Source organism: Falco cherrug, chromosome 4 (assembly GCF_023634085.1).
Source record: "Falco cherrug isolate bFalChe1 chromosome 4, bFalChe1.pri, whole genome shotgun sequence".
NCBI lineage: Eukaryota > Metazoa > Chordata > Aves > Falconiformes > Falconidae > Falco > Falco cherrug.
The window spans coordinates 77932450-77960218 of NC_073700.1; the positions used below are offsets into that span (position 1 = coordinate 77932450).

Sequence of the window (27769 nt, forward strand, 5' to 3'; positions counted from 1 at the left end):
CTCGACAAAGCAGTAAGGTCTGTCACAGCCACCTTTTCCACAGGTTAGAAGCCCTGAAATAATACACTGATGCTGTATCTTCACTGCTTCTTAATTTTGTGCAAAACATGGACCACAACCTATTCTGCAATTCTGAATAATAATAAAAAAATATACTAGCTCCTTTCCTTCTTAAAATATTACAAGGAAAGTATCTGGCAGAACACTCAAACTGAAGCTGGCAGAGTAGAAGCAGAGCACATAATTTGAAGATAATGGGATTGTACCACACGACTTGAGGAGGGTGAGGGCACTGGTACGAAAAAAGACAGCAGCTCAGGTCAGTGCAATTTATCTGCACTCTATCATGCAGCGTCGTTATTGTTTTAAAACAGATTCATTCACAAGAGTGCAAAACCCTCCATTAGTGCACCTGATCCATTTAGACTAAGAGCAGTTTCACCTGCACCTGAAAAATGTGGCTGCACATATACACCTAGAAAAATTCACTTCATTTTATAATTTTGTGTGTGCACATGCATGTGTAAGTGGTAGGTTATTTTTTGATAGGACTAGTTACTCCAAATTAAAAAAAAAAAAAAAAAAAATCCCCAAAGATGAAATTAAGCTAAAATAATAAAAATGGTAATTTTAACCAATTTAACTATGTTGAGCTAGTCCAGCTGTGGACTAGTGCTGAATTTTAACAGACAAGCAGGAGTTTCCACTGCTTAACAGGAGGCAGCATTGCTTGTGTGCAACCAAAGCTGTCGTACCAAATTCAATGCCCCCGTTTCCATGTGGGTAAGTGAAATCATCATCTGGACTCATTTCTGTTATTCCCATCACAAGATGTTAAAAACACTGGACTTTCAGAATCCAGACTGACTCAACACCTTTTTCTATACTGGCAGAGGCTGACTTCACTGTAGCTGTCCAGGAAACACAAATTTACTTCAGAACTCATATGATTGTTTCCTACAGCAGTTTAATACACAACCAAAGCGATAAAAGCAAACTCCTGGCTTAAACAAATTATCCTAAACTTTACACTTTACTCTCCAGTACAGACTTGAGAGCTCTATTTCTTTAACAGCTATTTTGCTTAGATAGATGGTATAAAAAAAAAAAAAAATCACTTTCTTGCAAAGCATTAACATACATTTTCCCCCACTTAAATACTTGAATTTCAAATGCAGCATAAAATGTACTCCCACAACAGTACTGTATTAGTATAAAACTATTTTAGTTCAATTAAAATGTCTAACTATCTACCCCCAAACCTACCTAAACTGTAATTTTCACTTTGAGCACTTCCAATATGTTCTCAGTTTTGTTTTCTTTTATCAGCTTATCAAATCAGGTCCTGCATTCCAAATGTTGGAAAAAAATAGTCATTAACTGCTAGGTAACAGCAGATTTTCCAATTTAGAAAACTAAATTACACACACTGCAAAAGTACGTGTATTTTGCTCTCTGAAATTTCGTATTAAAATTTGTAATAACAAAACACTTTCTTCTAATCTGTAGTTCCAGGACAATTTGAAAAGGGGATAGGGGAAAAATTAAAATAAAAATCAAGATTAAAGTGGTATACTGCTGCTGCCGTAGTTTAAATATATTCTGGTGAGGAAGCTTCTGGTTCCTCCCCGAATGCTGCCTAGTAATCATGTTGGTATTTTGGGGTTTTTTTTCCAACAGGATATACAGCTATACGAAAGATGGCTAACCCTCAGCTTACTGTTAACCAAAGAGTGACCTCATACAGTGGAAACATACTCTCAAGTTGGCTTTTCCCCACCTTTTCCAGACTTTTTTTTTTCTTTTTTAAGTAGCATAAAGTAGCAGCAGAAAGCATAGTATTTTAGCCATCTAAGCATGCAGTATTATGAATTATCCCATCAACTGGAAGTGCTCTCTGTTTCCTCTGTATTTTAAAACTGGAGCCATTATAGTCAATTGTGCAAATCTACAGTTAGTCTTTCATAAAAACTGGATTTTTGACCCACTGAACTGGAACAGATTCTAAGCAGTTCTTCTGATCTCTGACAAGATACCATACAACACATACATGCCAATCTGGTATTGGTGTGTATCTACAGTCAGTCATTCAGAAAACACTGCTCCTAAGTCACTAAGAATGTTCCAAAAATCAAGGTCGTTCTTTTTGCAGTACAAACGGATTATTTAAAGAAGTGCAATAAATCTCCACATATATCAAAAAATGGCTGCCTTCACAATGGTTTTTCACCTCCAGGTAACATACTAACATCTGGAGCATGTCAATGGAAAGCAAAAGCATACGGTGTTTCTTGGGCCGCCCTCATAAAATGAACTGGTTAACTCGGCACATCTCCAGGCAGAAAATGTACTGTACTGTGTAAGGCCCAACGGAGTGCCAGCACCCTCAGAGACAGTCACAGCAGGGCAGAGAAGCAGGAGGCTGGAGTCTCTCACTAAAAGTGGCTTCCATTCAGATGTGAACCCCATCCATTAGAAGAAGCAACAAAGGCTGTATAGCACCTGTTATACACAGAGGTGAGATTAAGATCAGTATTCCTAACCAAATGTTTTTCAGATGTCATAAGCAGAGTTTAAAGATACCAACAACCAAAAAATCCCCCCAAAGCCCCCACCAAACCATGAAGTCAGTACGAATCCTAACAAAAAGTTCAGCATGCATCCCCCTTTAGGAGAGAGGCGCTAGCTACTGAACAAAATTCATCTGGTTATAACTTCCTTGCCCTATCTAAACTTTTCAACAAGGACAGAGCAGTCTTACAGGTTAATTTTATGTTTAATGAAAACATTATCACAGAGAACACATTTGTGCCTTCATGATTTCTGCCAATCAAAAGATCCACAATAAGCTTCTAGTTTCACCCCTCCACTGAAAATGTTCTTACTTTTTTATCTTCTTACCCTCCCCATGCTCTGGCTTTTGTGCTCTTGTCACTTCTAAGAACTGTGAATTCATTTCCTCGTGACGTAACCATACACTGTCCAGTTCAACCTGGCCCTGACTTTTGACTGAGATACGTGAGTGCTTCTGTTACCTCTGCTAAGCATTGCAAATATCCCCAAAAAAGCAGGCTCTTTCCAAGAGTACCATCACTCTCAGCGGTTAAGATTTTGGATCCAAGCTCGTCTGCTTCTTCTATCCTCCTTGGATGTAAGGGGAAGTAACACGAACTTATACACATACTATTGCATAATTGGCTTACAGAAATGTTTTTCAACATTCTTCCAAGATGCAGTCCCTTAAAAATATTTCTACTTGAGCTGCGGATATCCATAATTTCAGTTTACAGGCACCAGCCTTACACTTCTTTATTACCTTTCTTGGCCTCCTTAGAAGTAAGCAACAAAATACCAAAGACCACAGGTTTGGAAAGCACCAGATCCCATAAGAGCATAAAACCTAAATTTACCACTTTTGCCCTGAAAAAGAATAATAAAAAACCCAGATCACTTCCACCAAGGTAAACAGCATAACCTGGCTAACTAAAATAAAACACCACTTCTATGTTCTCAATATAAAATAGTCTGGGGTTGATGTCCATGACGTATAGAAAGGCTGGTGGTATGGGGTTTTCTCAGCCTGGAGAAAGGTGAGCTAAAGGAGGACATCATTGCTGTCGGCAACTACCCAACAGGGCAGTGAAGGTAAGATGGAGATGCACAGTGGAAGGACAAAAGGCAATGGATGCAAGCTGGAACATGGGAAATCACAACTTGGCACCAGGGAATTATTTTTCACTGTAACGGTGGTTGAAGACTGGAAGATGCTTGCTCAGAGGCCGCAGTCTCCATCCTCAGAGATACTGACTGGATGTTGCCCCCAGAGCAACCTAATCTTGATGGCCCTGCAAGGGTATGAACCTGCAAGGTGGCTACCACAGTCCCTTCCAGGCTAAACTGTTTGATAATTCTATGATCATTCCTTGGGTTTTGGTAATAAAGAAGAGAGATGCTCACCTTCAAGCTGATGTTTCTGAGTAGGTAACTTTGATTTTATTTAAAAAAAAAAAAAAAAAAAAAAAAGACAAAACAGAGCCAACAACAAAGAACAAATCAAAACACCACATTTCATTTCTGGATTATTATAGAAAATTCAACTGTATTTTCTAGACCAAATGAACACACTGCAATAAAAGGATGGAGCTTCTCCTAATATTTCAAACGACAGATTCTCTTTGTGACTAAACAGGCTTTGTTTTACTTATGATGCCTTCATGAAAGCCTGCCTGGTTACATAACATTTTAGTTAAAAGAAAAACCAAAACAAGAAAAACTTGCCAAGTTGACATATGTTTAGAAATTAAATTCTCCAAAAACAGTAACAAGAAGATTTCAAAAATGTTTTGAAGAAAATAAATATTCTAACAAGTCCTCCTTACATCCTCTTTTAATTAAAACTGGCCATTATTTTGGCAAAAACTAGTATAAACAACAAAAAATATCAGACTAAACAAATTTTGCTTTGTAATGTTGCTGTTGGGATCATCATGTCTAGGCAACTGTCATTTATATACCAACAGATGTTTCACTGTATAGGTGTAAGCTAACACATCACTGGCAACAAATGGTTTCTAACCAATTTGAACCAGCAATGGAAATTTCACAGAGAAACAGAGAAATTTATCAAGTGATCGATGTTTACAGCCTCAGCCATTTATTTTGGTAGTTTAGATTTAATTTTTTCTTGCTTTACATGATATCCAGTGTACTAGGCTGGGCATCACTAACCTAGGTGTTGTAAGAAAAAAATACAATTAGAGATCCCATAAGGAGAGTCAAGTCATACCAAGCAATTACAGGGCAAAGCATAAAATAAACAATCCTCTGTATCAAAAGTAAGAGCTAGCCTAGACAGTCTGAACCTAATCCTTTGGTCAGGAAAGCAATTGTGAGACTCCTGTAATAATTCTTTGCATATTGAAAAAGTATCAGAGCATTACAGAGGAAAAACTCTGAAGCTCGTCACAATAGCTGTAGAGCTATTTAAACCTCTGTTAAGAGCTATGTGCTTTTAGAGAGTTTACAAACAAGTATTCAGGCAATTCCAAGTATCTGGTAAGTAAACAGGAGTGCTTACTAAGATGTATCCTTAATTAATGTGTTTATCTAAGAACTGTACTGATATAATTAATAACAGAAGAGGAGACCCACAATAGCTGCTGTCTATATGTAAATAAAAGTTTTGTTTTGAGACAAAAGCAGAGTACATTGCTCAATTCTGCAGCAGTTATACTAAACAAACAACACTTTGGGGTTTGGGCTCCCTATTCCCTTCCCATTTTTGTTGGGGTTGGGGGGGGGGTGTGTTTTTAATTTTTTAATTTTTTTTTTAATTAAAGACTGACTTGCTTTACAGCATACTCATATTATCCAAGCAGCACAGCACAGCATCCATTTTGAAACAGCTTCAGGTTGAATTAGATGAACTTAGAAAAAAAAACCCAAAAACAAAACCAGGAAAACACACACTATACCACAGCTACATTTCATTAAGTACGAGAGCAAGAATTTCTGCCTGGTGGGAAATTCTACTTTAAAACAAATCAGAAAGAAAATCTTCAAAGCCAGGTTCAACACCAGTTGACAGCACAGATTCAGGCAATCGCATCCCTTTTTGTGCCTCTCCTTTCTCTGTGAGCAAAACCAACGTGGTCAATGCTTATTTTGCCCTTCATTAGTGCTGTGAGAATGGGTATAAGAAAAATTCCAGTCACTAGGTATCACCACTGCATTATTCACAGCTCAAAACTGTTAGCTCCCATCATTTCATTTATCCATCCAAAATTAGAGATGGAGGTTAAAATGACTTAGTTTTTAAACAGTGACATTTTTACCCAACAATCTCGCCTTTTTTTAAACACCATCTAGTAAAGAATTTCAAAGGGCTCTGCTTCTTTAATGAGGCATTAAAATACAGTCATATGACAAAAAAGCAACTCTACTAAGTCTCTTAAACCCCTGGACTTACATTATCAGCTTTTATGTGCCTGTCAACACTCAACAGTAAGAAGCAATGGTTTGCTCTTTGCCTCAAATTTAAAAGCCAGCTAAACTTCCTCTCACATTCCTGCTGAGAGCTTTAACTCCTCGCAAACTGTCAAAGCTTTGACACTTCAGCAGCAGGTAAATCTACGACATGATGCAACAGCCAGGTGTAGTCTCAATCAGCCACTGGTCACTAATTTACCAGTGGCCATTTCATTCACCTCGAAAAGCAATAAACTAGAAATACTTCTCTCTCTCACACACACACACACACACACACGTACCCATGCTGTTTTCCGATCAGCCCTTTTAAACAGATGCTAGCTCTGTTGAAGGACCAGGTACAGTTAACTTCCAACTTGAAAGAAACGAAACATTTAAAATTGTATTGATGTCAACATATGGCTAAAATGCAAAGGCATTTCCAACCCAGAAGCTAAAGTAAGTGCAGCATTTTTCAAGAAAAGTAAATGCAAAGTATTAAATACTGGAACTTCTTTACCCAGAACATTCTCTTAAATATCCACAGCCTGGATGTGGCATTCAGTGTAAAAGTTCACTGATGCAAAGCCCATTATTTGTTTTACAAAGGTGCCAAGCTAAGTGCACCTGTGGAAGAATAAGACTCAGATGATTTGCTTAGTAGAAAATGTGAAATTCACAGCTGGGAAGCCCTATATTCCATTTGGTGTAAGCTAAAATATTTATACCATTAACCTCAGTATACAGAAAAACAATGCCTGCACAGATAAGCCATACTGTTTCTTTACAACAATAAAATGAGATACAGACTTAAAATGGGATCCTTGAGATACTACACCTAACAGCAGTACAGTGAAAAACGATATTTTCCCTTTTCTTTCTTCTGTTCCTTTCATGCTGTAATTCCACAGTATACAAAACCCCTATTTAAGTCTCCTAACCTTGATAAGGACTTGATCCCACTCTCATTCAAGTAAATGGAAAAAGATCTCATAATTGACCTCTAAGATGCAGGACTGAGGCACTGAGTGTCCAAGTTACAGGATAGCATTGTAATAATTTATTTGTGAAAATATTAAGGGGGTGGGGTGGAAGTGTCAGAATTTGGGGAACAAAAGGTTTTTTTCTTACGATAGAAAGTAAAAACCAGCTTTGGCTAAAGGTCAACTGTTCCTGCTGAGAATGCGCAACACTGAGACAGTTCTCACATCCTCCTCACTCTAGACATTTGCTGGGTTGGTAGCCACAAGGTACTATATAGAAGTTACAAATGCATTTATGTTTTCAAAGTGGGAGAGGACAGAATTAAAAAAAACCTATCTGAGGTTCTGCCAATGTTGGCATGTCTCCTCTTTCAAATACCTTAAATACAGCCTGGCATAGGAGTTTCTCTCATCACTAGAAGGACTTCAATGGACTTCAAACGCCAAACAAATCCCTTGACTCACTACGTCAAACCCCAAGGGAAGCATGTGCCAGCAGGAAAAATAAGAACAAGAATGCCAAGAGTTAAAAAAGTTAAGTCAGACTGATTCAGCATTCAGATCAAACAACTACAGTTTCTCCTAGATTATTAACGAGTGCTCCAAGCAACCGGAGGCTCTGATGAAGACAAGAACCTGCACATCACAGGCATTCCAGGAACCCTGGTTTGTCTGCACTGGAACAAAACCTCTGCAGAATACGTGTGCACTGCTGATTTAAAAGCATGCCATCTCTCCTTGCCTCTGTTCATACACATGCACAAGACTGTTAGGCACAAGATACTTCCTTCATCGAGGTTATGATCAGCAGAACTTTTTCCTGAAATTCTTTCAAATCTTTTAGCATCCATAGTAATTTTTACAAAAATGTTCTAACAAGCAGTATCGCACAAAAAAAGCACATCTTTCACAAACTCAACAGACAACCAAAACAATGAAAAAACAAAACAGACACAAGAAGAGACAGCAAGTCTTCTCACCAGCCGCAACTTCAAATACAGATTTTTGGAGATAGTAAAAGGAATATAATGATGTGCTTCAAGCAACGATAACAGGATCTTGTCAGTTCAAATGGAAAGGGAAGGGCTTTTTTAACAGAGTATAAAACATGTGTGGGGAACACTAGCAAAAAACAAAAGACATGTGAACCATGCATTTTGGAAAGACAAAGTCAATGTCATCCAACTTTCCTTTTACTTAAAAGTGTTTAACAACCAATTAATAAAAATTGAGACATATGGATAATTGTGTCCAAATGTAGAAGATTAGAAATAGCAGTTTTATCCAGCATAGGTACTGAGGGCAAAAAAATCCCCCATGCTTTTTGAAGTGCAAGCTCCATGTCTCGAGTTACTCAAAACTGCTAATTTCTGAATCCTTCTTTTAGACAGAATGGCCCTTATCATTAGGCAGATGGCAGACAGTCCTGCACATATCAAAAGCTAAACACTCCCCGTAATCAAGTTTTAAACTGGCCTGAGCATTTCTCATGTTGTCAGTGTAAACATCACACCTCCAACGCAAAGCTGAATTTTTGGGGGGAGCCAGGTAATAATGGATTTATTACTGTAAAACCTCACAGAAGAAAGTTTTAAGCCTTAAAAGGAAGGCAGCTTGAAATATAGCCAATTTAAACAAAAAATAATTCACGGTAATTTCAGACTGAACATTCACCCAAGTCTTCTGGCAACTTTCTTGCGGTTTTACAATCATTTCCTATAGTCACCTTTCACTGCTGTTCTGAAGACCTGCACAAGCACACTGGGGAAGAGAAAAAGAGAAGTGACCAGTTTCCCTGAGAAAACCACCAAGATGACCACGACCTTGAATTCATATTGTACACGTGTAAATGAGTTAAACTCAGCCAGAAAGTTGCTTGGCACTAGTGTAGTTCCACTACCAATCACAGTGTTTCCTGCAGTAACAGAAGGTGAAATAGTTTGCCATAAGCAGGGGGGTTTACATTAACAGTGTACATTTAACAACAGTCTTACCAAAAGTAACTTCTCCTTTGCCAGTCTTGTCAAACAGCTGAAAGGCTACTATGAACAATGCATCTGGAGCACACAGGACTGATTCAAATGCCACAAACTCTTGAAACGATATCAACCTAAGGGATGAAGGAGAAAGCAGGAGCTATGAAACCACTTGCTTGCAGAAAACTGAAACACAATATAACATAGATTACATAAAAGAAATAAGATCACAACCAAAATGTGTATAAAATGTTATCTACAGGGATTAAAATTTATCCTGAAATGCCCTATCACCAGTGCTGTCAGGAGGCCTTTATATTGCAAGATGGAAATTACTTTGTTGAACAAGGAATTATTCCTCTCAGCAAGTCACAACAGAACACAAAACAAGCAAAGCACTCAGCGTGGCTACTCACCTCAGCTTTAATGTCTAACTGAACTGCCCTCTGGGGGAGCCTACCTCCCTCCTCTGGCAAGACAGAGAGCCAATAAAGATATGAGTAACTTCCTTCAAGACTCAGTACTTAAGGCTTCTGGAAAGCAAATCCACTCAAGGCCTGTATGCTGCCACTCACTTCTGAAGGAACCGATCAGAATGTGTTATCTGTTTGCTACCAACTTATTAGTCATCCATCGCAGCCCTCCAGTCCTGCGTGTTGAGTCACAAATTTCAAGCAGTAGTCTGCACGTTCTTCCTCAACCCAAGAGCAGTTTATTCAAATTCATCATTACAGCCAGGTTCCCAATACACCAGCGCAGTAGCAGAGCAAAGATAAAAGCAGAGGTGCCCTTCCTTAAGTTCATTAATAAGCAGAAATACGTAATTAGACAACTTGGCACTGTTTCCAGCTGCAGATTTGATACAGCAAACACCTTGAGCAGTTCTCATTTCTCTCGGTCACACCCAAGAGTTCAAATAGAGATCAAACTCATATTCATAAAGAGGCAAAGGCCAACCATTCTTCTGGTTCGCTACTTTAATGTCTAGGCAGTGTAGTTTAAAATCACCTTCAAATGTGTGGCTGCAGGGCCTACTTGCAGTCTGGGAGATTTAAGATTTGCCCTCTCTCCAGGCTGCTTTACGTCAGTGTAGCAAGAGTGTAGCTTTAATGGGTTCACATGGCAGTAGCTGAGAACAAAGATTTATTTCTGAGAAGCACAAAATTCAGCATAACAAATGTCAAGAAACACACACAAAACCATTTTTTTTTAATTAGAAACTAACTGTATCCTTAGAACTTTGACTTAAAATGGCACTGCAGCCAATTCAATGAAAACTTCCACTCTCTACGCAGCAACAGCAAAGCATAGTGTGTTTAAGTAGGTTGGAAAGGATGTTCATTCCATCAAGGTATGATGACCAATGACTATATATAGCAATTTCCAGTCACCCTGTCTTAAGGGAATGAATTTCAAGTCACAATGAAGTGCACTTGCTGCCCATCAGCAGCCAAACATCCACAGGACAACAGAAGCTGATTTCCATGAAGAACATGAAAACATGAGAAGATAAACTAAAGAGGACATTAAAAAAAAAAGCATGACAGAGAGGGCCAAAAAGCTCTTCTACTTTACCGCCTCAACATATATGCACTAAATAAAAGTAAAAGAACGCATAAGTAGAGTCAGAAATAGTCTAACAAATAATTAGCTCTGGGAACTTGCCACCATAGGTTATTATGTAGTGTGAGAAATAAATAAAAAGAAACCTCCTCAGGTATTCTTAATATTAAACTCACAATTGATGATGCCAGTAAACATATAAGCATGCCTCAAGCTTTACTGGCAGAGAAGCCAATGAATTGCTACATATGCACGTTAGCACATGGGGGCCATCGAGTCATTTATTTTAAACTCCTTGGGAGCTCTCAGTACTCCCTACTGTTAGATGCAGAATACAGAGATACCGAGTCTTTAAATGGAAGAAAACATTCCTCTCTCCTAAGCCAAAATATTTTTTTTAAATGCAGCATCTTCTTCAATTTCAAACCAATGTATCACAATAAATATGCATAAATGCAAAACCATGTGATTTACAGGTTAAAAATGCTCACTATTACGGCTTACATGCCTGACAACTTCCACAGCAGCAAACAGATACAATGCACTGGTTCTTATGTCCCAAAGATTCTAAACCCCACACACAGAAAGAATGAAACAGATAGCAGGCGACAAGACTCTAGAATAGGATTCTTTATAATTAAAGATGTAAAATATCTGCCAACACCATTTTGGTAAAACCACTTTTTGTCTGAAACAACAACCAGCATATCCCAACACAGCGCTGAGAGCACAGAAAAGAAATACATTACCTATCCCAGCACCACACTAAGAACATATTCTATGTTATTAGGACTAGATTTCATTAAAACTCCATGTATTAACACTGTTACAGGATTTTATACTGATAGAAGCATTCTTTGCCAGTATTTGCAAGTAATAACCCCCCCTAATAAGTCAGTAAGCGATGCTTAAAATAATCCCATACCCATTTTTAAAAACAATTATTCATAGTACTAGGAAGATTAAAAACGTACAAATTGTGTGGTTCTAGCCAGACTGGTAAAGAAGAGACATTAATATCTGCTGTGCCAGCTGAATTCAAATTAACCCAATTTTTACATGTTAATTAAACCAGCTATTTTCTTCTTATTGTATTTTTGCTCCCTAAGTAGACTAGCCTGCTAGTGATTCCCAACAGATCTATTCTAACAACGACGTATTCATTTACTCCTATTATGACCATACAATACAGTAACTGAGCAGTAATTTTTCACAGTCAATTACACGTGTGATTCTTAATGCTTAAAGATGCTGAAATAATGTGTACCACATAGCCATATGCTCACTTCTCTATACTGCACAAGGGTAGTTGCCTGGGTAACACATTTTCTCTCCAGTTTAGCATCACCCTTTTGGGTTTAGCATAACCCTTCACTGAATATCATTAGGTGTCATTAAACAGCACATACTAACATGGACTTCAATATACTACTTAAAGAGTTATTTCATCTACCTAAACAAGTGTTCATTTATGTTACAAAAGCAGAGAAAAGCCTAGTGATTTTAACAGTGCAAAGAGAAGAACCTGAAATGTTTACAGAATTTTACTTCAGTCTTGAAGATATCCTACCCAACCAGTCAAAGTCTTCCTTCACCTTCACATCAGCATTACCAGTGCCAATATTGCACAATTTATTTGGGAAGGCTGAAATTCTTGATATTTTCAAAACATCCACAGACAAGAGCTAGAGTCCAAATACAACAACTGGGTATGGTGCAGCAGAACCACTATTTACTGCTCTCCCCTTTCTTCCATGCTGCTTCTTTTGGTGCTCACACCCACGGTATCTGGGCATAGCATAGACACGATGCATTCTGAACCACAGAAAGTGCACATGTAGCCATGCAAAATAAAAAAGCCATTACCCACTGTAATAATACAAAAGCAATGATGAAGAGGCTTCCTCAGAAATCAATGCATATGTTTTTACTGTATCAGCAATTTAAACATGGTAACATAATGGGACACAAATTGAACCTACATCTATTATTTTTACGCTGCAACCTAGGTAAACTAAGTATAGTGTAAATTGGTGCATTAGAGGATAAATTTATATCCAATAATAATGGAAAATGCTGGCATTTCCAAGTGTTATTTTTGAATAGTTTGTCCTTTCTAAAAATAAAGCATACAGTATTTCTCAGTAAAGTGTTAGTTACAACAGTCCAAACAGAGATGTGCAGTAAATATTTATTTTGTTAGACAGATGTTTAAAAGTACAACAAAAGACTGAAACACAGTATGTTACAGTAGACAGGATGGAAAATGCCTGGCCTGTTGCTGATAGGTCTTGAGAAAGCCACTGTATTTTGGGGGAGTTTCTGATCCAGCTGACGCCAAAAGAAGCATTTTTTTGGAACTAAAATTAGCAATGAGAAGCTTAACGCCAGGAACCAGCTCTTAAGCCCATTTCATACAAAATACAGCCACACAATACAATTCTTCAAAAAAATCTGTGTTCTTACCAGTTGACCACTTTGAAAGGCTTCTCTGGCCACTGGCAAGAAAAGCATTTCCTTTTCTTAAAGGAAAACTTTAAAAGATGCCTCCGGAAGAGGACAGAAGGAAAGCCTACCTCCAAATAACCCTATGCCCTGACTTAACATGGAGGCAAAACTTGCTCCTATAGCAACAGATACTCACTGAAGGACAAAGTCACACCAACAGCAGGTTCGGTAAATACCTTCAAATTCTTAATCTCTGGCAATGCAGGAATTGTGCTAGACCTACACAAGAGATCTCATCCACAGCAACCACAGCGAGATTGTACGTAAGAGCTACTGTTCTTTATACTTCACACTCGGGGCTTCTTCAGCTCTGGGGTAAGCAACTCTTTGCCCATTTATTTGCTCTGCTCATGAATCAGAAGCTCTTCTGCTGTCTGTCTTTTGCTCACATGACTTACTTATTTTAGTATTTCTCACTGATTACACTTGGTACCTATACCTAACTTCTCACCAAAATCAGAAGGAATTAAAAAGCATTTTAAGAAGTGCTAGGAACAACCCTGGTGATTCTGGGCTCAGACCCTTTTAGTGAAGGGTGGTCATGCTCACCAGTTATGAAGAACAGATGCTTCTTCAGAGGAAAACGGGGATCCAAGGCAGTAGATAAATGCTTCTAGAGGTATCCTAGCAGTATTTTCAGAACTGCACTACTTCAAGCTACTAACACTATAACAAAATTAACTTGTCACTGCTCTTGCAAGCTACCTTCTATTTTATACCAGAAATAAAGCTGAATTACTGAACAGACTCTTATGACCTTAAATACGTTTGAGTGTCTAAACACTGACCAGACTATTAAAAAAGATCACTAACAAAAGCAGTTTTGTACTAGGAGCTCTGGACTGCCAAGTTGGAAATAATTCAATACGAGAAGAGCAGCTGGTCCTACTGCCGTCCCTAGGAGATGTCATTCCAGGAACCAAAAGTGATTGATCCTTGCTTCAGGTGATCACTTTGTGAATTACTTTATGCCCCATTAGAACAAGGTACAAATGCCTGGCCACATGGCAAAAAGTGCTACAATGCCAGGTTAGAGAGAGATGGATGCTAATCACTTTCTGAACCTTCTCCATTCTTTCACGTATTAGTATAGCAGCTAAACAAGAAGACAGCCTTAATACCAGAAGAGACTCTCCGAAGACACATTAGAAACATGCAGTCCTCTGTCACTGCACAGTCTGGACTGCAGAAACAGTCCTTACCCATGGCAGAAAGCAGCAATTAGAAGCCTCAATACTACACCGCAAAATTCCTACAAGATCATGCCAAGTTACGAAATCCCAACTTGTCAACAAGTTCACATAGGCTACAGTTTTACACTTTGCTCTTCCTGACACCAGCTTCTGCTTGTGAGGGAGAGATCCAAATCACAAGGTATGGATTATACTCTCAATCTTCTTATTACAAAATGGATTTGAAGCCATGTAATTTGGAAAATGCTGTTTTTACAGGCGTCAAACCAAGGCAAGTAATCTGAGAAATGTTTAACATTTTCAGTCCAATGCTAGCTGAAGCCACCACTTTCTTACTGCCATCATGCCAATGTGAGCAATGTAATCTTTTACAGAATTCTTTTACCAGGGGTAACAATCATCACATTAACTCATATGCAAGGTTTAAAGTGCCCAGCTGCCAGATACATAAGGATGGCTGAGCAGAAAAGACAGCACAGAAACTACTGCAAAAGTTCTCGCTTATGCATGTATCTGTTCCATAGGAAGCCTGCATTCTCTAGTCATGCCTTATTTATCTCACATTTTGCTCTCTCCAGCCACTGATATGAGTCATGCCTGAGGTTTTCTAGTTTCTAGAAATGCCACAACTACAGACCTTAAGTCCATAGCTAATTATTCTAAAGTTTCTCTAAAGATACTTTAAAGGCAGGGTTCCAAAAATGCATTCATATAGGTGAAGAGACAGCTTGCCTGGGCAAGTACCAAAAGCAAAAGCTAGGATTTCATTAAAGAAAGGGGGAGGAAGATGGAGGGGTAGCTAATCTTGCCTATTGGCAAAGTCAGCCTTTCAAATGCAAACCATGTGCAACCAACTTCACTGCTGTCTTCCCAAGCTTGCAAAGTGGCTCCCTAAATACCTTAGTTACTCCTCCTCCCTCTTAAGGGAAAATACAGTGGCAAAAACCTTTAACAGTGCTAAGACAAAATAAAGCAGGGGCACTTTTTCCTACAACCTCTTCCTACACCACCTAAACTTAATTTGGATTGCTATTTGAATGTGTTTTTGACAGATACTTAAAGTAAACAGAGACAGAAAGACTCATGGAAGTAAAGAAGAGCAGGAGTTAGGGGAGCCAGCCAACAAACATATAAAAGGTTCAATGAATTAAAAATACACAGTAGACAGAAAATGGTTTGCTCAGCTAAATGGTACATGCAGTCCAAAATATTGTTTCTACTCTTTCCACTTAAAAGATACAGTATTCCTTCATGTATCTGCAGGCAAAAAAAAAAAAACCAAAAACCAACAACAAAAAGCAAAACACCACAAAAACAAAACCCTACCACCCTTCAAGGGACCAGACTGTTTTAGAAGAATGGTTTTGTATTTTTTAAACAAACAGAAAAAGAAGAGAAAAAAAAAAACCAACACAAAAACCACTTACCCATCTTTTGTCTGATCCACCACACCTGCAAGGAGCTGTACAGTGCTTGCATTAGGCAAACCATCTCCAATTATCTTCAGGTACCGTGTGACAAAGTCATTAGGAGACATGAAGAATTCGCCATTCTTCTCCACACTTGCATACTGCCAAATGAATACAATATTCAGTGCCTCAGACACATCCTTCTCCGGGCATTTATTACCACCACCCATAGTTTCCTACCACGAGCAGGCTCCGAAGAATCTACAGCCTACAAGGCTACAACATAAACAGGGAAGAGTTAAGTAGGGGCTACTCAAGTAGCTGAAGGCTTTGCTTCCCAGCCAGAAAAGTGGCAGATACATGATTTTTTGTTTATCATGTCAACGTTTCTCCATGGTAGTCTAGAAATGCTCCAGTACCAAATGTTTTCTTGAAGTACACACATTTGCCAACATGGATGTGGCACCTCAGGCCCACTGAAATTCTGACAGCAACGGGATACTCCAGCATATCTTATTTAAATGAAATGACTCCTTTGTGTAGCCATTCTACTTCGGAATAATAAGGCAGATTTACACCCACAACATGACATTGCAGTACTAGTGGAGTAAATGATCCCGTAGGACTGTCCACCTGGGGGTGCTATTTTGGAGGAACTCCACACCACCTTCAGCCACTGCTGGTCCCTAAGTAAAGACCGTACAGATACTCCTTGGTTGAACTGCTGAAAGGAGGCCAAAGAACGGCATTTGCAGAAAAATGTAAGAGAGAACAAAAACTTCGACAATTCAGCACACTGAAGAAACAAGAAAAGAGGTCTGACACCTCACCAAACGCTGCTGGCATACATTACTCCCACTTAATACCATAGTTACTGGCATATTACTCCAGAAAACAGCTATTGACAGACCCAAGCTTATTCACTCCCAAGGGAAGCCTCCAGTAACATGTTGCATATCAAGGAAAACGAATATTAAAGTATTTTTAAGATAATACATAAACAAATAAAATTGCCTTTGTTTCCACCCTTACCCTGATTCCTCAGTCACCCCTCAAAATTTAAAGCCTTCATTTTCTGTAGAAGGGTAAAACTGAAATTGACCCTAAAAATGTTTTTTAAGGGAAGAACACAAGGACAATAATTAAGAAGAAAAGAAATCCCAGGCAACATTTGCAAAACCACGTGTTTGCTCTAAGGGAAACAGGTTTGTCTTGAGATAACAAATGTGCATGGAGAACAGGAAAGCAACTGTTAATTTCTCTTTTTTTTTAAAAGGCAAGGTAGAATGATAAACCATTGTTGCAGCTCCCCACAGAGCATTATCCACAGTAAAGTAATAAATAAATTAGATGCTTATTGCTATTTTGTAGTGTACTTCAAAGACACGTGTTTTGGTTTACATTGCTATGGCTCTGCTAAGGGAAGGAAACTGCCAGTTTTCATTTCATAGAGCCACACTGGTGCCTGCAGAGTACCGTTATACCTGCTGTAGGCATGTACCTCTCAGAGGGATGCCAAAGTCTAACACTAAGTAGATTATTTTCTTCTAGTGCTATATAAATACAGTCTTCAGATACAGCAATATCTTCAAGAAACAAGGCTTCAGAGAAGCAAGACCAAACAAAAAATAACTTGCTTTGGCATCTATATATTGGTTAGCATTTAAGGATTCCTGTTTCAATAGGCAACGTTCATAATGCAAGCTTTCTAGCTGATACACTGCAAGGAATTGTGAATTGTATACTTTTATAAGAACTAGCAGATCAATTGATTTCAATGTAATCATTTGCAGGGAGACAGAACCTTTCAGAATCCCAGCCTCAGAAACTTTTTAACACAGCTGCTATTGAGAAACAAATCAAATAAGTCAGACAGCCTATGCTCCTGTATTTCTTTTTTTTTCATTCAGGCTAACCCCCTGCTAGGGCACTCAATAACAGAAAACAGTACAAGGTTTCAGTGTCCCCCTGTTTCTTGTCATTGTGATTTACTCAAGTGTATTTGAAATCCAATCACGTACTCTATACTACATATAGAAAATGACCTTGGAAAATGTCAGCTTGATCACTTCGACTAAAATCTAATCTCTTAGGGGTTATGGTAGAAGACTTAGAAAAAGTAGAGTTACTCTTGGAAATTATCATAACAAAAAGAGAAAAACATCAATTCTATTGGTTTTGGAGGAGAGACATTTAAAAAAATGGTTCTTCACAATTGTATTTTTCCCCACTTTGGCAATTATACCCACAGAGAATTTGATATTATACAATAGTACTTAATGGCTTTTTGGTAACTTATTTACATACATTTTAGATAGTCAAGTATTAACCAGTTCAACCCCATTTTAAATAAGATTTGCAAACATTATATTGGGGGGTTGATGTATTAAATATACTAAAAGTTGACTGTAATCAACTACTTCAGCTGGTAGCTTCACATTTATTTCTACACAGTGGGTACCACTCCTACCAGGCAACCATATTTTTTAATTCTTAATTGAAGCAGAATGAATGGCTGTCAAGTAACTTTACAAGTGAAGATCCCACAACCTGCAAAAGCAACTGTATTGGCCTCATCACTTACAACTGTCTGAGGCAGCTTAATTAACACCCCGGCTATCATTTACCTGTAGGGCACAAAACAACATACCACATTCACTCATCCTTTCTCCTCCTCAGCACTAAGCAGCACAACAAATTCTGTATTGCACTGAATATTTACCTCATATTTCATTACTCCACTTTACTGAGAGCCCTTCTTTTCAGTGGAAGGGAAAGCAGAAAAGGGAAAAAAATAAACTGGAGGTGGTATTTCGTGTGCTTAACCACGACCCACTCAATCCACCAAAACTGAAAGCTGAGGGAGCTACCATCTTCAGAAACACAAAACAGGTGAATACTCACAGGCAGATAGGAAACAAATTTTGCCACTATTCTCAGCAAACCAACCAACTCCCCCCACACACACACAACTGAGCATCACCTCCTACTGCAGAAGGGACCAGGCTTCTCTCCGCTATGTTTATTCCCTTCCTCAATGCTACCACCTTCTTGGGTCAATGGTCTACTCCCCATCTGCCTTTTCTGCTACCTTGCTCCTGCTCTTATAGCATTTACCCCTGAAAATCACATTATCCCATCTTTTTTCAAGAGCCTTTTTGCTCTCCTGACAGATACATGTTCCAGGACTTAATAAGTTAAATTCTGGCTTTCTCAACTGAAAATCTGATTTCAGAGCTATAAATACTGACAGTATATGATAAAACTATAAATACTGGCAACATACATAGTGACACCTACACATGTTGTTAATAATAGCTCACTAGGGACAATGGAAAACATGCCAAGAAGTGCACAGAGCGCGAGGCATGATGCTGGAGAGAGGGAACTAGGAAAGGTATGAGCTCTCTTAGGCACTCAACACCTTCATAAAAATAATTTGGATACAACAGCTCCCTGTAGCACTGTGGCACCTACCTCGTATATATATTCTCCAGACCCACTAATTTCTGTACTCTTTTTTTCCACACCAGATTACCAAACTAATACAGAAACTGTACTAATAAATCTTAGGAAGGTTAGGAATAGTTATTTAAATTTATGAAATGGGTCAAAGAAAGCCAATTTCCAGCAAAACACTAAAGCACACTTCTCTCAAGTATAGAAGCAAGTACACAAGTCATTTCTTTATTTGCATACTTCTACAGCAGGCCAGCACAGAAGGAATTTTAGTTAAATAATAAATACAGCCACCCCTTCAGAAGGTGATCTTACCAACACTTCTGCAAATTAAAGAAGTAAAAAAGCAAGGAAGGAGGGAAGGAGAAAGTTTCCCAAATGGTCTAACAGCAAGGTGTCTACATGAACATTTTACCATGTGCAGGAGCAATACTGAAACTCCCACCGCATTCTCCGAACAATGCAGGTTTTTTTCTAAGATAGTAATACTTCTTTCTGAGTCAATACAATAATCACTCAGGAGTGTATCTGACTTCTTGTTGAGCATTGTTCAATTCTGATAATGGTATTTAAATCTAACATGGTAATAATACAGTGAATGATTAATGGTTGGAAAAACTATCAAGAGTTGTATGCTGCAATAAAGGAGCAAAAGATATGAAAAATTTAAGCAGAAAGAGTAAAATATTTACTTTATACATACCTTCAAAAATATTGTTTTTAACTCAGCTGGATCAGCTCTCTTGGTTAGAGCCACCTACAAGTAAATAAAATTACATTAATATGCGTAATTTATACAAAAGATGTCAAAGTGTCATTTAAAAGGAAGCATTCAAGCAACAGAATGAGTGATGAAAACAAATGTTCACCTTAGATAAATTAGGTACTGCTTTAGCTGGCCATGCTTATTTTACTCACACTAAGTTATTCAACATTGTTGTTGTAAATGCTTCCCTTATGCAACCCTGCAATTCTTAAACAAGCACACATTAACAAGTTATAAAGACGTTCAAGTATCAAATCTTTCCTACATACCTCTCTGCTGGGATTCAGCATTATACCATCTTTACCATATACATTTTTATACTTCCAGCATCTTTCCTCTACGAATTTCAGAGTACCATACGCAGCCCCCAACTGACAGATGGCAAGAATAAAACACTCAGACTTACAAACTTGTCCAAGAAAGCAACTCTGTAACAGACTGAATTCCAATGTAATTATTTGGTTTATTGGTACTTCTACTTCCAGCATTTTAAACTATTTAAACTTATAGCGTAGACCTTTTTGATGAGGAAAATTCAGAAAGCACAGTATCTAGATTTTTCTGCAGATCATAAAACTAGCCAGTTCCAACTAAATCCTGTTACATTTAGCACAAAAAACTCAAAATTAATTAAAATATTTTTTCCCAAAATACTGAATTAAAAAATATTCTATATCCACTACGGAGTAAGCCCATCAATATTTTCCTTGTTGACAGATTGTGCCATCCATTTGCTGCTTTTGGCAGTAATTGGATTCATCCGCTCAAGTCTGTGCCTGCTATATAGTTTCCCATTCCTTCTTCAGGATACTTTGTAAAATGTGCTTGCCAACATAATAACCATTATCTGAGAAGTCAATTAATCACATCAATCTATTTCTAATAAAATAAGAACATTACTTTGCCCGCAAACCTGGATTTTTAAAAAGCTTGCGAAAACGTCTCTGTAACGGGGAATAAACAGCCAAAGGGCAAGATGTAAAATCTCACCTAAGAATTGAACATCAGAAACATTATCAATAAAACATGACTACCTACTTTCTTGACTCTCCAGCGCAACGGCAGGCTGTAAAGGCAAATGTCACTGCTAGTACATTTCTAGTAGCACCCTAAACTACTGCAGAAAATGGTAGGAGTCTGTAAGTCTGTACCACAGTATTATAACCTCATGTACATTTAATGAAGAATCTTCAGTAAGTTTTTCCTTACCCTAAAATGGGTCATTTAAAAACTAAACAAAAAAAACCCAACCAAAAACCACAACAAAGAACACCCTCCCAAAAAAAATCTAGAGTATTTTAAGAAATCTGTAGGAATAAGGTTTCTTGTAAAATTTTAGAAGTTTTGTTTGTTTTTTATAAGGGAAAAACCACACCTGAAGTTATGCTAGGATTCAACTGACACAGTCCCACAGCTGGAGTCCCAATACTGTGTTTGCACAGAAATCTGTGTGGAGGCAGTTGCAAAAAAACGAAGTGTAATCGTGAAGCTGGGAATCTTCATAGAAAATGTGTATTTTTCTAAAGTACAAGCTATTCTAAACGTAAACATTGTGTAGTAAGCAGAGATTTAATCTAACCCCATTTGTAAAAATCTGGTTACCCTAGAGCAATTGGGAACTACTTTGTGAAAAGAAAAAAACCCAACATTTGTATATTGCTGCAATCCAGTATCTTGCCACTATACAGGCAAACAAAAGACACTTCAAACACCTATAGCCATTAAAAACAAATCACTGTCAAACTTCATCTGCATTGAAGTTTAAATTTTTCACTGTCCCAGAAATCTAAGCCTAAAGAAACCAGGGATGAAAGGGTACACGCTGATAGTTGAACTTACACTCACTTTCCTTTGGTTTCACTGACATTAACAATCTTGAGAAACTTGGGAGCTAAAACATGCTTTCAGCCCAGCTACCACTTTTCAGCCCCCTTTGATTAGAGGGGCAATTCTACTGGGTTTTTTACAGCAAGTTTCTTTCAAACGATATGCTGAAAGACAGGGCTGAAGTCGGTCAGGTCAATGAATGCAGAGGCACTGCAGACCAGCAACCCAAGCCATGGCTGCAGACCACAGCTTCCCTCCATTCCCCACAATCTACTTCCATATTCTTCCATTTCCTGGGAAACAGGAGAGGAAAGGGATGGTTAGCAGCACTGCATTATTTGGTTTGCCCACATCATTTACCAATCTCCATTTTGAAAGGTCTATTTGATCCCAGTTAAGGAACAGACCCTCTATTACTCTATGTTACAGCTTCAGGAGGACCGACACTAATGCAGCAATACCAGTGCGAAGAGCAGAAGTATTTAATGCAGCCTTTCATCCATCCCCAGCTGTGGGCAAAGCTGGAGCTGCACACCCAGAAGAACCGATCCCTATGACAGGCATTACTAGCAGATTCCCCTTCTGGAAAATGTCAAAATATCGCTCTCAATACCATTCTGAAAATTGCTGTCAGTTACATTAGCAGTTGAAGGTGGGCTAAGTACCCTGATGCCCACAAGACTGCAAGCCAACAGGTAACATGCCTCATGAAAAGTCACCCACAGACACAAGCTGCTTCTTCAGTCAACTCAGATGATACTTATTGACCTTCATATAAGTGGGCTTAGGTGATGTGTTTTGTTACTGGAAAGACTTCTCCATTTTACTTTACCTTCTCTCCATAAAGACAAAAAACAGCCTGAGATAAAACCAGCATGATATCTCTCTAGTTGCGTGACGAGGCATTTGATAAAGCAGATCCAAGGGAAATAATGTTTGTTACTGCTCTTTACAAAGAGGTGCTATGTAACAGATACTGACACTTGAAAAAAAACCCAGTAATTTTTATTAAGTAAGATTCAGTGAAGAAAGCTCTCCAACAAACAACATTTATTTTTAAAAAACAGGAGACAACAGGGAGTACAGAAACTAAGGTGCAGGATTATAACAAAGTCAGGACATACTACAGAAAAGACAGGGATAACATACAGAAAACATCAGCAGAGATTTTCATTCTTAAAGTGGATGTAAGTTTTAGCCAACATACTATGCGTACATGTGCGTTACAATGTATATGAAGAACCAGCCAGCACAGGCAATATAAGAATTGAATTTAAAAATGCCATATCCCTCCCATTAGCAATGACATTAAGCAAAGGGAGACAGACGGTGCACAGAAAAAGGGAAAGCTCTGTAAGTGACGGACAGTAACACACAGGTTGATTTGCACACTGAAGCTGTTCATATCCTTAGATTCCCTTGCTCTCTTGATGTTAATTTCAGCCCATTTTTCTCCAGTGGAGCTATTTTCTCCTTGTTGACCTATGCTCAATTTACAACGGCAGGCATTTTCAGTCTCACTTCCACCCTCAACAACACATGCAAACAGACTCTTCCCAGACAAATTTAACTGCACAACTGCAAGAAAATAGAATCCTGTGGGAACCAAAGAAAACTGTAGTACATTTCCAATCAACTCTATTAGTATTTTTGTCATACACAAGGCAGAACAAACAGGTTGCCAGATGGTATATAATATCAGAAGACACAAAAGGACTAATAAAGCAGTGAGTGTGCTCCACCCAATAAAGAGAAAAACAACATGGGTGGGCAAGAGAGAAGAGCAGTAGGAAAATCAGAATTAACGCCAAAATAGCATTATTCTAATGGCAAATATAAAACGTCTGACTTTCTCACCTTTATGGTTAAGATCGCTTTAGTAGTAGAAAGGTGATGGGGATCCAGGAATACTTAGGAATTGCTATAATATTCCAGAAGTCTAATGGGACAACAGTAAGTCCTAACTCAAGGTAAAGAGATAAACATCTCTTACCTTGTTTCTTCTTCTTTGTTTAACCTGAATAGTGCTCAAGTGCGAAGGAGAAAGTTGATGGAGGTAAAGATGTACCCCTCCACCTCATTATCTTTAAAAACTCTTGACACCGATCAGGTAAGGTGCTGGAGAGCAGCCCTTCTCCAAGCAGAGAACTGAAGCTGTGGCAGGGCTACCTCTCTGCTAGGCTCTGGTGAGCTCAGTCTGTTTAGTTCTAGAGGACACAATCTATAGGCATATACAGAGAGATATTTGATGTAAGGCCTAACAAGTGATCACAAGCTCTAGTAGCTTCACGTTGAAACTAATACTGTTTGTTCTTCCATTCCTAAACACAACTAAAGAATGCAATGTATTTGACACCACAAAAAGACCTCAAATCAAGATTGAAATCTCCTGTCTTCTAGAGGTATTCTTGAGTTTCATCACAAGTTATTGAGTCCACCTGTAAGACTCAAACACATGTGGCCCAGTTTATGTAAGCGGTCCATTGTAATATTTCCTTCTGGCTAAAAGTATGTGCAACTCAAAAGGAGATCACACCAGGGTCTGACCTTACATTCTTGTTTAAATGAGTGACTGGAGTATCAAAAAACAGTTAAAGTGCAGTTACTGGCCAAGTTTGAATCAGACCAGTAATTTATTAATACTGTGTAAGTATTTGCTAAAACAACACTCCAGTTTCTATTTTAATACAACTAACCTGCTTATTTAGGTGAGAATCACCCTTCTCACACATTTACATTAATACTACCACATACACATACCATTTTTCTAACCTAGCAACTCCCCTTGGTCACCTTCCATCATCACACACAGCATCCTAAGTTACAAGTGTTTTGCAGCAACATCTGTCCAGGGCACTGTCTCCTGTTTCAGCTGCCCCAATAACCATTTTTCATTAGCCCAACATGCTTCAGCATATTCTGACCTCAGTAAAAGCACTGCCATTCCTTCTGTGCGACAGAATCCAAGTAAAAGAACTTGACTGTGATCTGCAATGGATAGCAAACTACACAGACCTCAGCATCACAGGGAAGTTTGCAAGCAAGATGTGGACCAGCTCACCAAGAAGGGAAGCAGATAACTGCAAGGATTGCTGGCACAGAATGCAGATCAAAAAGATCTTCTCGCTAGACCTTCTTAATGGTAAGTTGAGTATTTCTCCTCGAAAAATATAATCAGATGGCATTTGCCATACCTACCTAAAGGCTTAGGGTAAGAAGCACTGTAACAGAAGCTGATAACTACTAAGCAGGTACATTCAGTCTGACCAGTCTGACTTGAGACAAAAACATTTATTTTCTAAAAACAGTTCTCATCCTCCAGGTTGAACATTACAATTACATTTTGCAAAAATGTAATCCTACACTAAGCAGCAGTTACTGCGTTCCTTTGTCCAGTAACACCTAGCTAAGCTAAGAAAAAGAAATGTTATTAACACTAATCAACAAAGTCTTCTCAGATCCTACAGGCTGATTCAGTGTGCAGAAATACAGAATAAACACTACCAAAACTGGACCCTTGTGCTGAGTCTACTCCACACAATAGTGAAGCAGAACAAAGTCTCCTAGCTAACAGAGGCAGAAAATCTCAAGCAGAACTATTCGCATCCATCTTCCCTCTGTCACAATTATAAATCTCCAGGCAATTCCAGTCCGTCTTCTGCATCATGGTAAGTGAAAGGTTCACTTCCCCCAAGTGCATCAAAGCTAGACCTACTTTATTGGGCAATTACCTGCTAGCTTTGATCCTACTTTCAAAGTCCCAAAGCAAATGCAGCTGGCTTATTCCTAAGATAGTTCTCACACACAATATTCCCAATAAACCATAGTATTTTTGCAAGCAAATTGATCGGAGACCAACACACAGTTATCAATTACATACATACAGGAAAACGCTTGTCCATTTTGTCCAATGCTTCGAAGTAGGTTACAGAAACCAAGGTAAAAGCAGTATATTTCTTAAGGAAAACCACTACAAGAATTTCCAAGAACGGCTAATTAATGCTATGTAAAAATACATTTAGACTGTGTACTTCTAAAATTTTCCTACTTAAAGACCTGGAAAACAGAAGGACCATAAAACTAGCCCAATACTCAGGTAAAAACAGCTAGGCATTGTCATTGCTCAGCAAAACTGTTTAACAAAAGGAAAAGCATCACACTGTGACCAATAATATCCATTCCAAACTTTAAGCACAAATCAGAAGATGCAGTTAGGAACTAACTGGACTATTAGTTTGTAGTCTGCCTCAGGATGAGGACAAGGATGCAATTGCTGTCACTCCTACAACAAAACATGATGCACTACACTACAGCAAGAAGCTGAACCTGAAAACCAACTCTTTGTGAAAACCAGAAACTTCTCTTCCACTTTTCTTTCATGTTGCTAACAGAAAAAGCTCAGCTCTCCCATCATTTTCTATACCTATCATAAAGTGCTACAGTCATCTGACTGCATCAGTCCATCTTCTTCCTCAAAAGTAGTATTCCCTGTTGTCTCACAGCTCCTCTACAACACATTTTTACTCAGATGATCTTCAGGACTGTGATTCAAAGATACACAAACAAGCTACTTTGCTATGGCCATTATGTAATATTAACATATCCCAATGTATCTCAGCAAACTAGAGCTCACCACTCACTTGAAGAAATGCAATAATTATACATAAGATATATTAGGGGGTTTTCAATAAAAAAGTTTATTTCCACATGAGCTACTAAAGAGAACAGTCAAATGACTTTTCCATCAACTCTTGGGTATTTTTCAAAAATACCCCCCTCTTGCTCACCATAGATGGTTGGGATGATAAGATGCTAACACTGTTACTCTGCTCTCCCTTTTGCTTCCTTACACTTTTCAGAACTGGAGGCATACCTAAGCATCACCAAGGTCAACCTGCTAAGACATACTTGTTTCCTACCTCAGCTCAGTTTACAGACTTCTTTTCATTGTCCTAGGGCTTGCTCTGTTACTACAGTGCTACTGTATAACCACTGCATTGATCATCAGCTCAAAACAACTGTCTCCAGTCCATCTTCCAAAAGCAGTCACCCCAGTGCTACTACTAGAGCTCAACTTCAGGCTTGCATCTGACAGGAAAACAGTCATCTCTCCCAAAAAAGCAAAGGATAGGAAAATTCTCCAGGGCAACTCCAAGATCAAAAGTAGCTCCTGGAGGAAGCTGAAGATTAGATACCTGTTACCATTTAAAAACTGTCAGGGAGAAGCGGCAGACTATCAGGGCAGCATGAATTTTATTTGGCATCCAATGTTATTAGCATAAAACATGTATTTGGACCAGAATTAAGCAATGCGTAAGCCACAATTAAGACAGAAGGCCATTTAACACCATGGTTTGCTTCAGGAAGCATCATTTCACAGCCGTGCAGAGCCCCAGTGAGCTCTGGGAGAGGCATCACTGAATGGAACACACAAGCCACCAACGTGCCTCTCCAAGGTTCCCACGCTCGTGGTGCTCAAGGTTCCAAACAGCTCACACAGCTCAATGGAGACAATCACTCCCAGTTTCACTTGGATCCCAGCTCCAGCCCCCAACACCCAAACACTCACTCTGCCTTTGGCATGGCACAAAGTAGCTTTTGCAGCCTGAATGATCAGGTGTTCTACCAACACGAGTCACAATCAAAAAATTCAAAACAATAGGTAGATAAAACAATATAAACAGATATAGCTGCACTACCAAGGAACTTCTTGAGAGTCCTGCACTGCACCTGCTGCCTTGCAGTGCACACAGCGATCTAGAAAGTGTCCCATGCTTTATCTGGCACCTTCACAATTTACAGAATGAAGACAGAAAACAATGGCAGGAATAGACAACCTGAACAGTGTTACAAAAGGTTTCTCTGTGATTTTCTCTCCTGGATGTCAATGCAATGGAAGTTACACTGTGAAACAGGTTCCAGCAGCAAGTGAGCAGGATCGTTTGCAGTGATAAATAAAAACCTGCTGCCCTTAGAAGAAAGCAAACCTGGAACACAGCCACACACAAGCATCATAACAGAATGGTCTGCTCTTAGAAAACTACTAATTCTGTGATAAGGGGAAAAAAATTATACGGATGTGCCATCAGTGCCCATAAACTTGTGGAAAGGTCTGTCT

General features: G+C 38.7%; 1 protein-coding gene across 2 annotated transcripts in view; it reads right to left on the reverse strand.

The window, feature by feature from the left end:
• SLC25A13 (solute carrier family 25 member 13) overlaps positions 1-27769 on the reverse strand; it is a 101502-nt gene that overhangs the window by 57705 nt on the left and 16028 nt on the right. For both annotated transcript variants that reach the window (XM_055708100.1, XM_055708099.1), the window contains 3 exons: positions 19762-19815; positions 15618-15760; positions 8945-9060 (listed from right to left, as the gene is read on the reverse strand). In XM_055708100.1, the coding sequence (XP_055564075.1) occupies positions 8945-9060; positions 15618-15760; positions 19762-19815 (313 nt within the window). The remainder of the gene's footprint in view (positions 1-8944; positions 9061-15617; positions 15761-19761; positions 19816-27769) is intronic.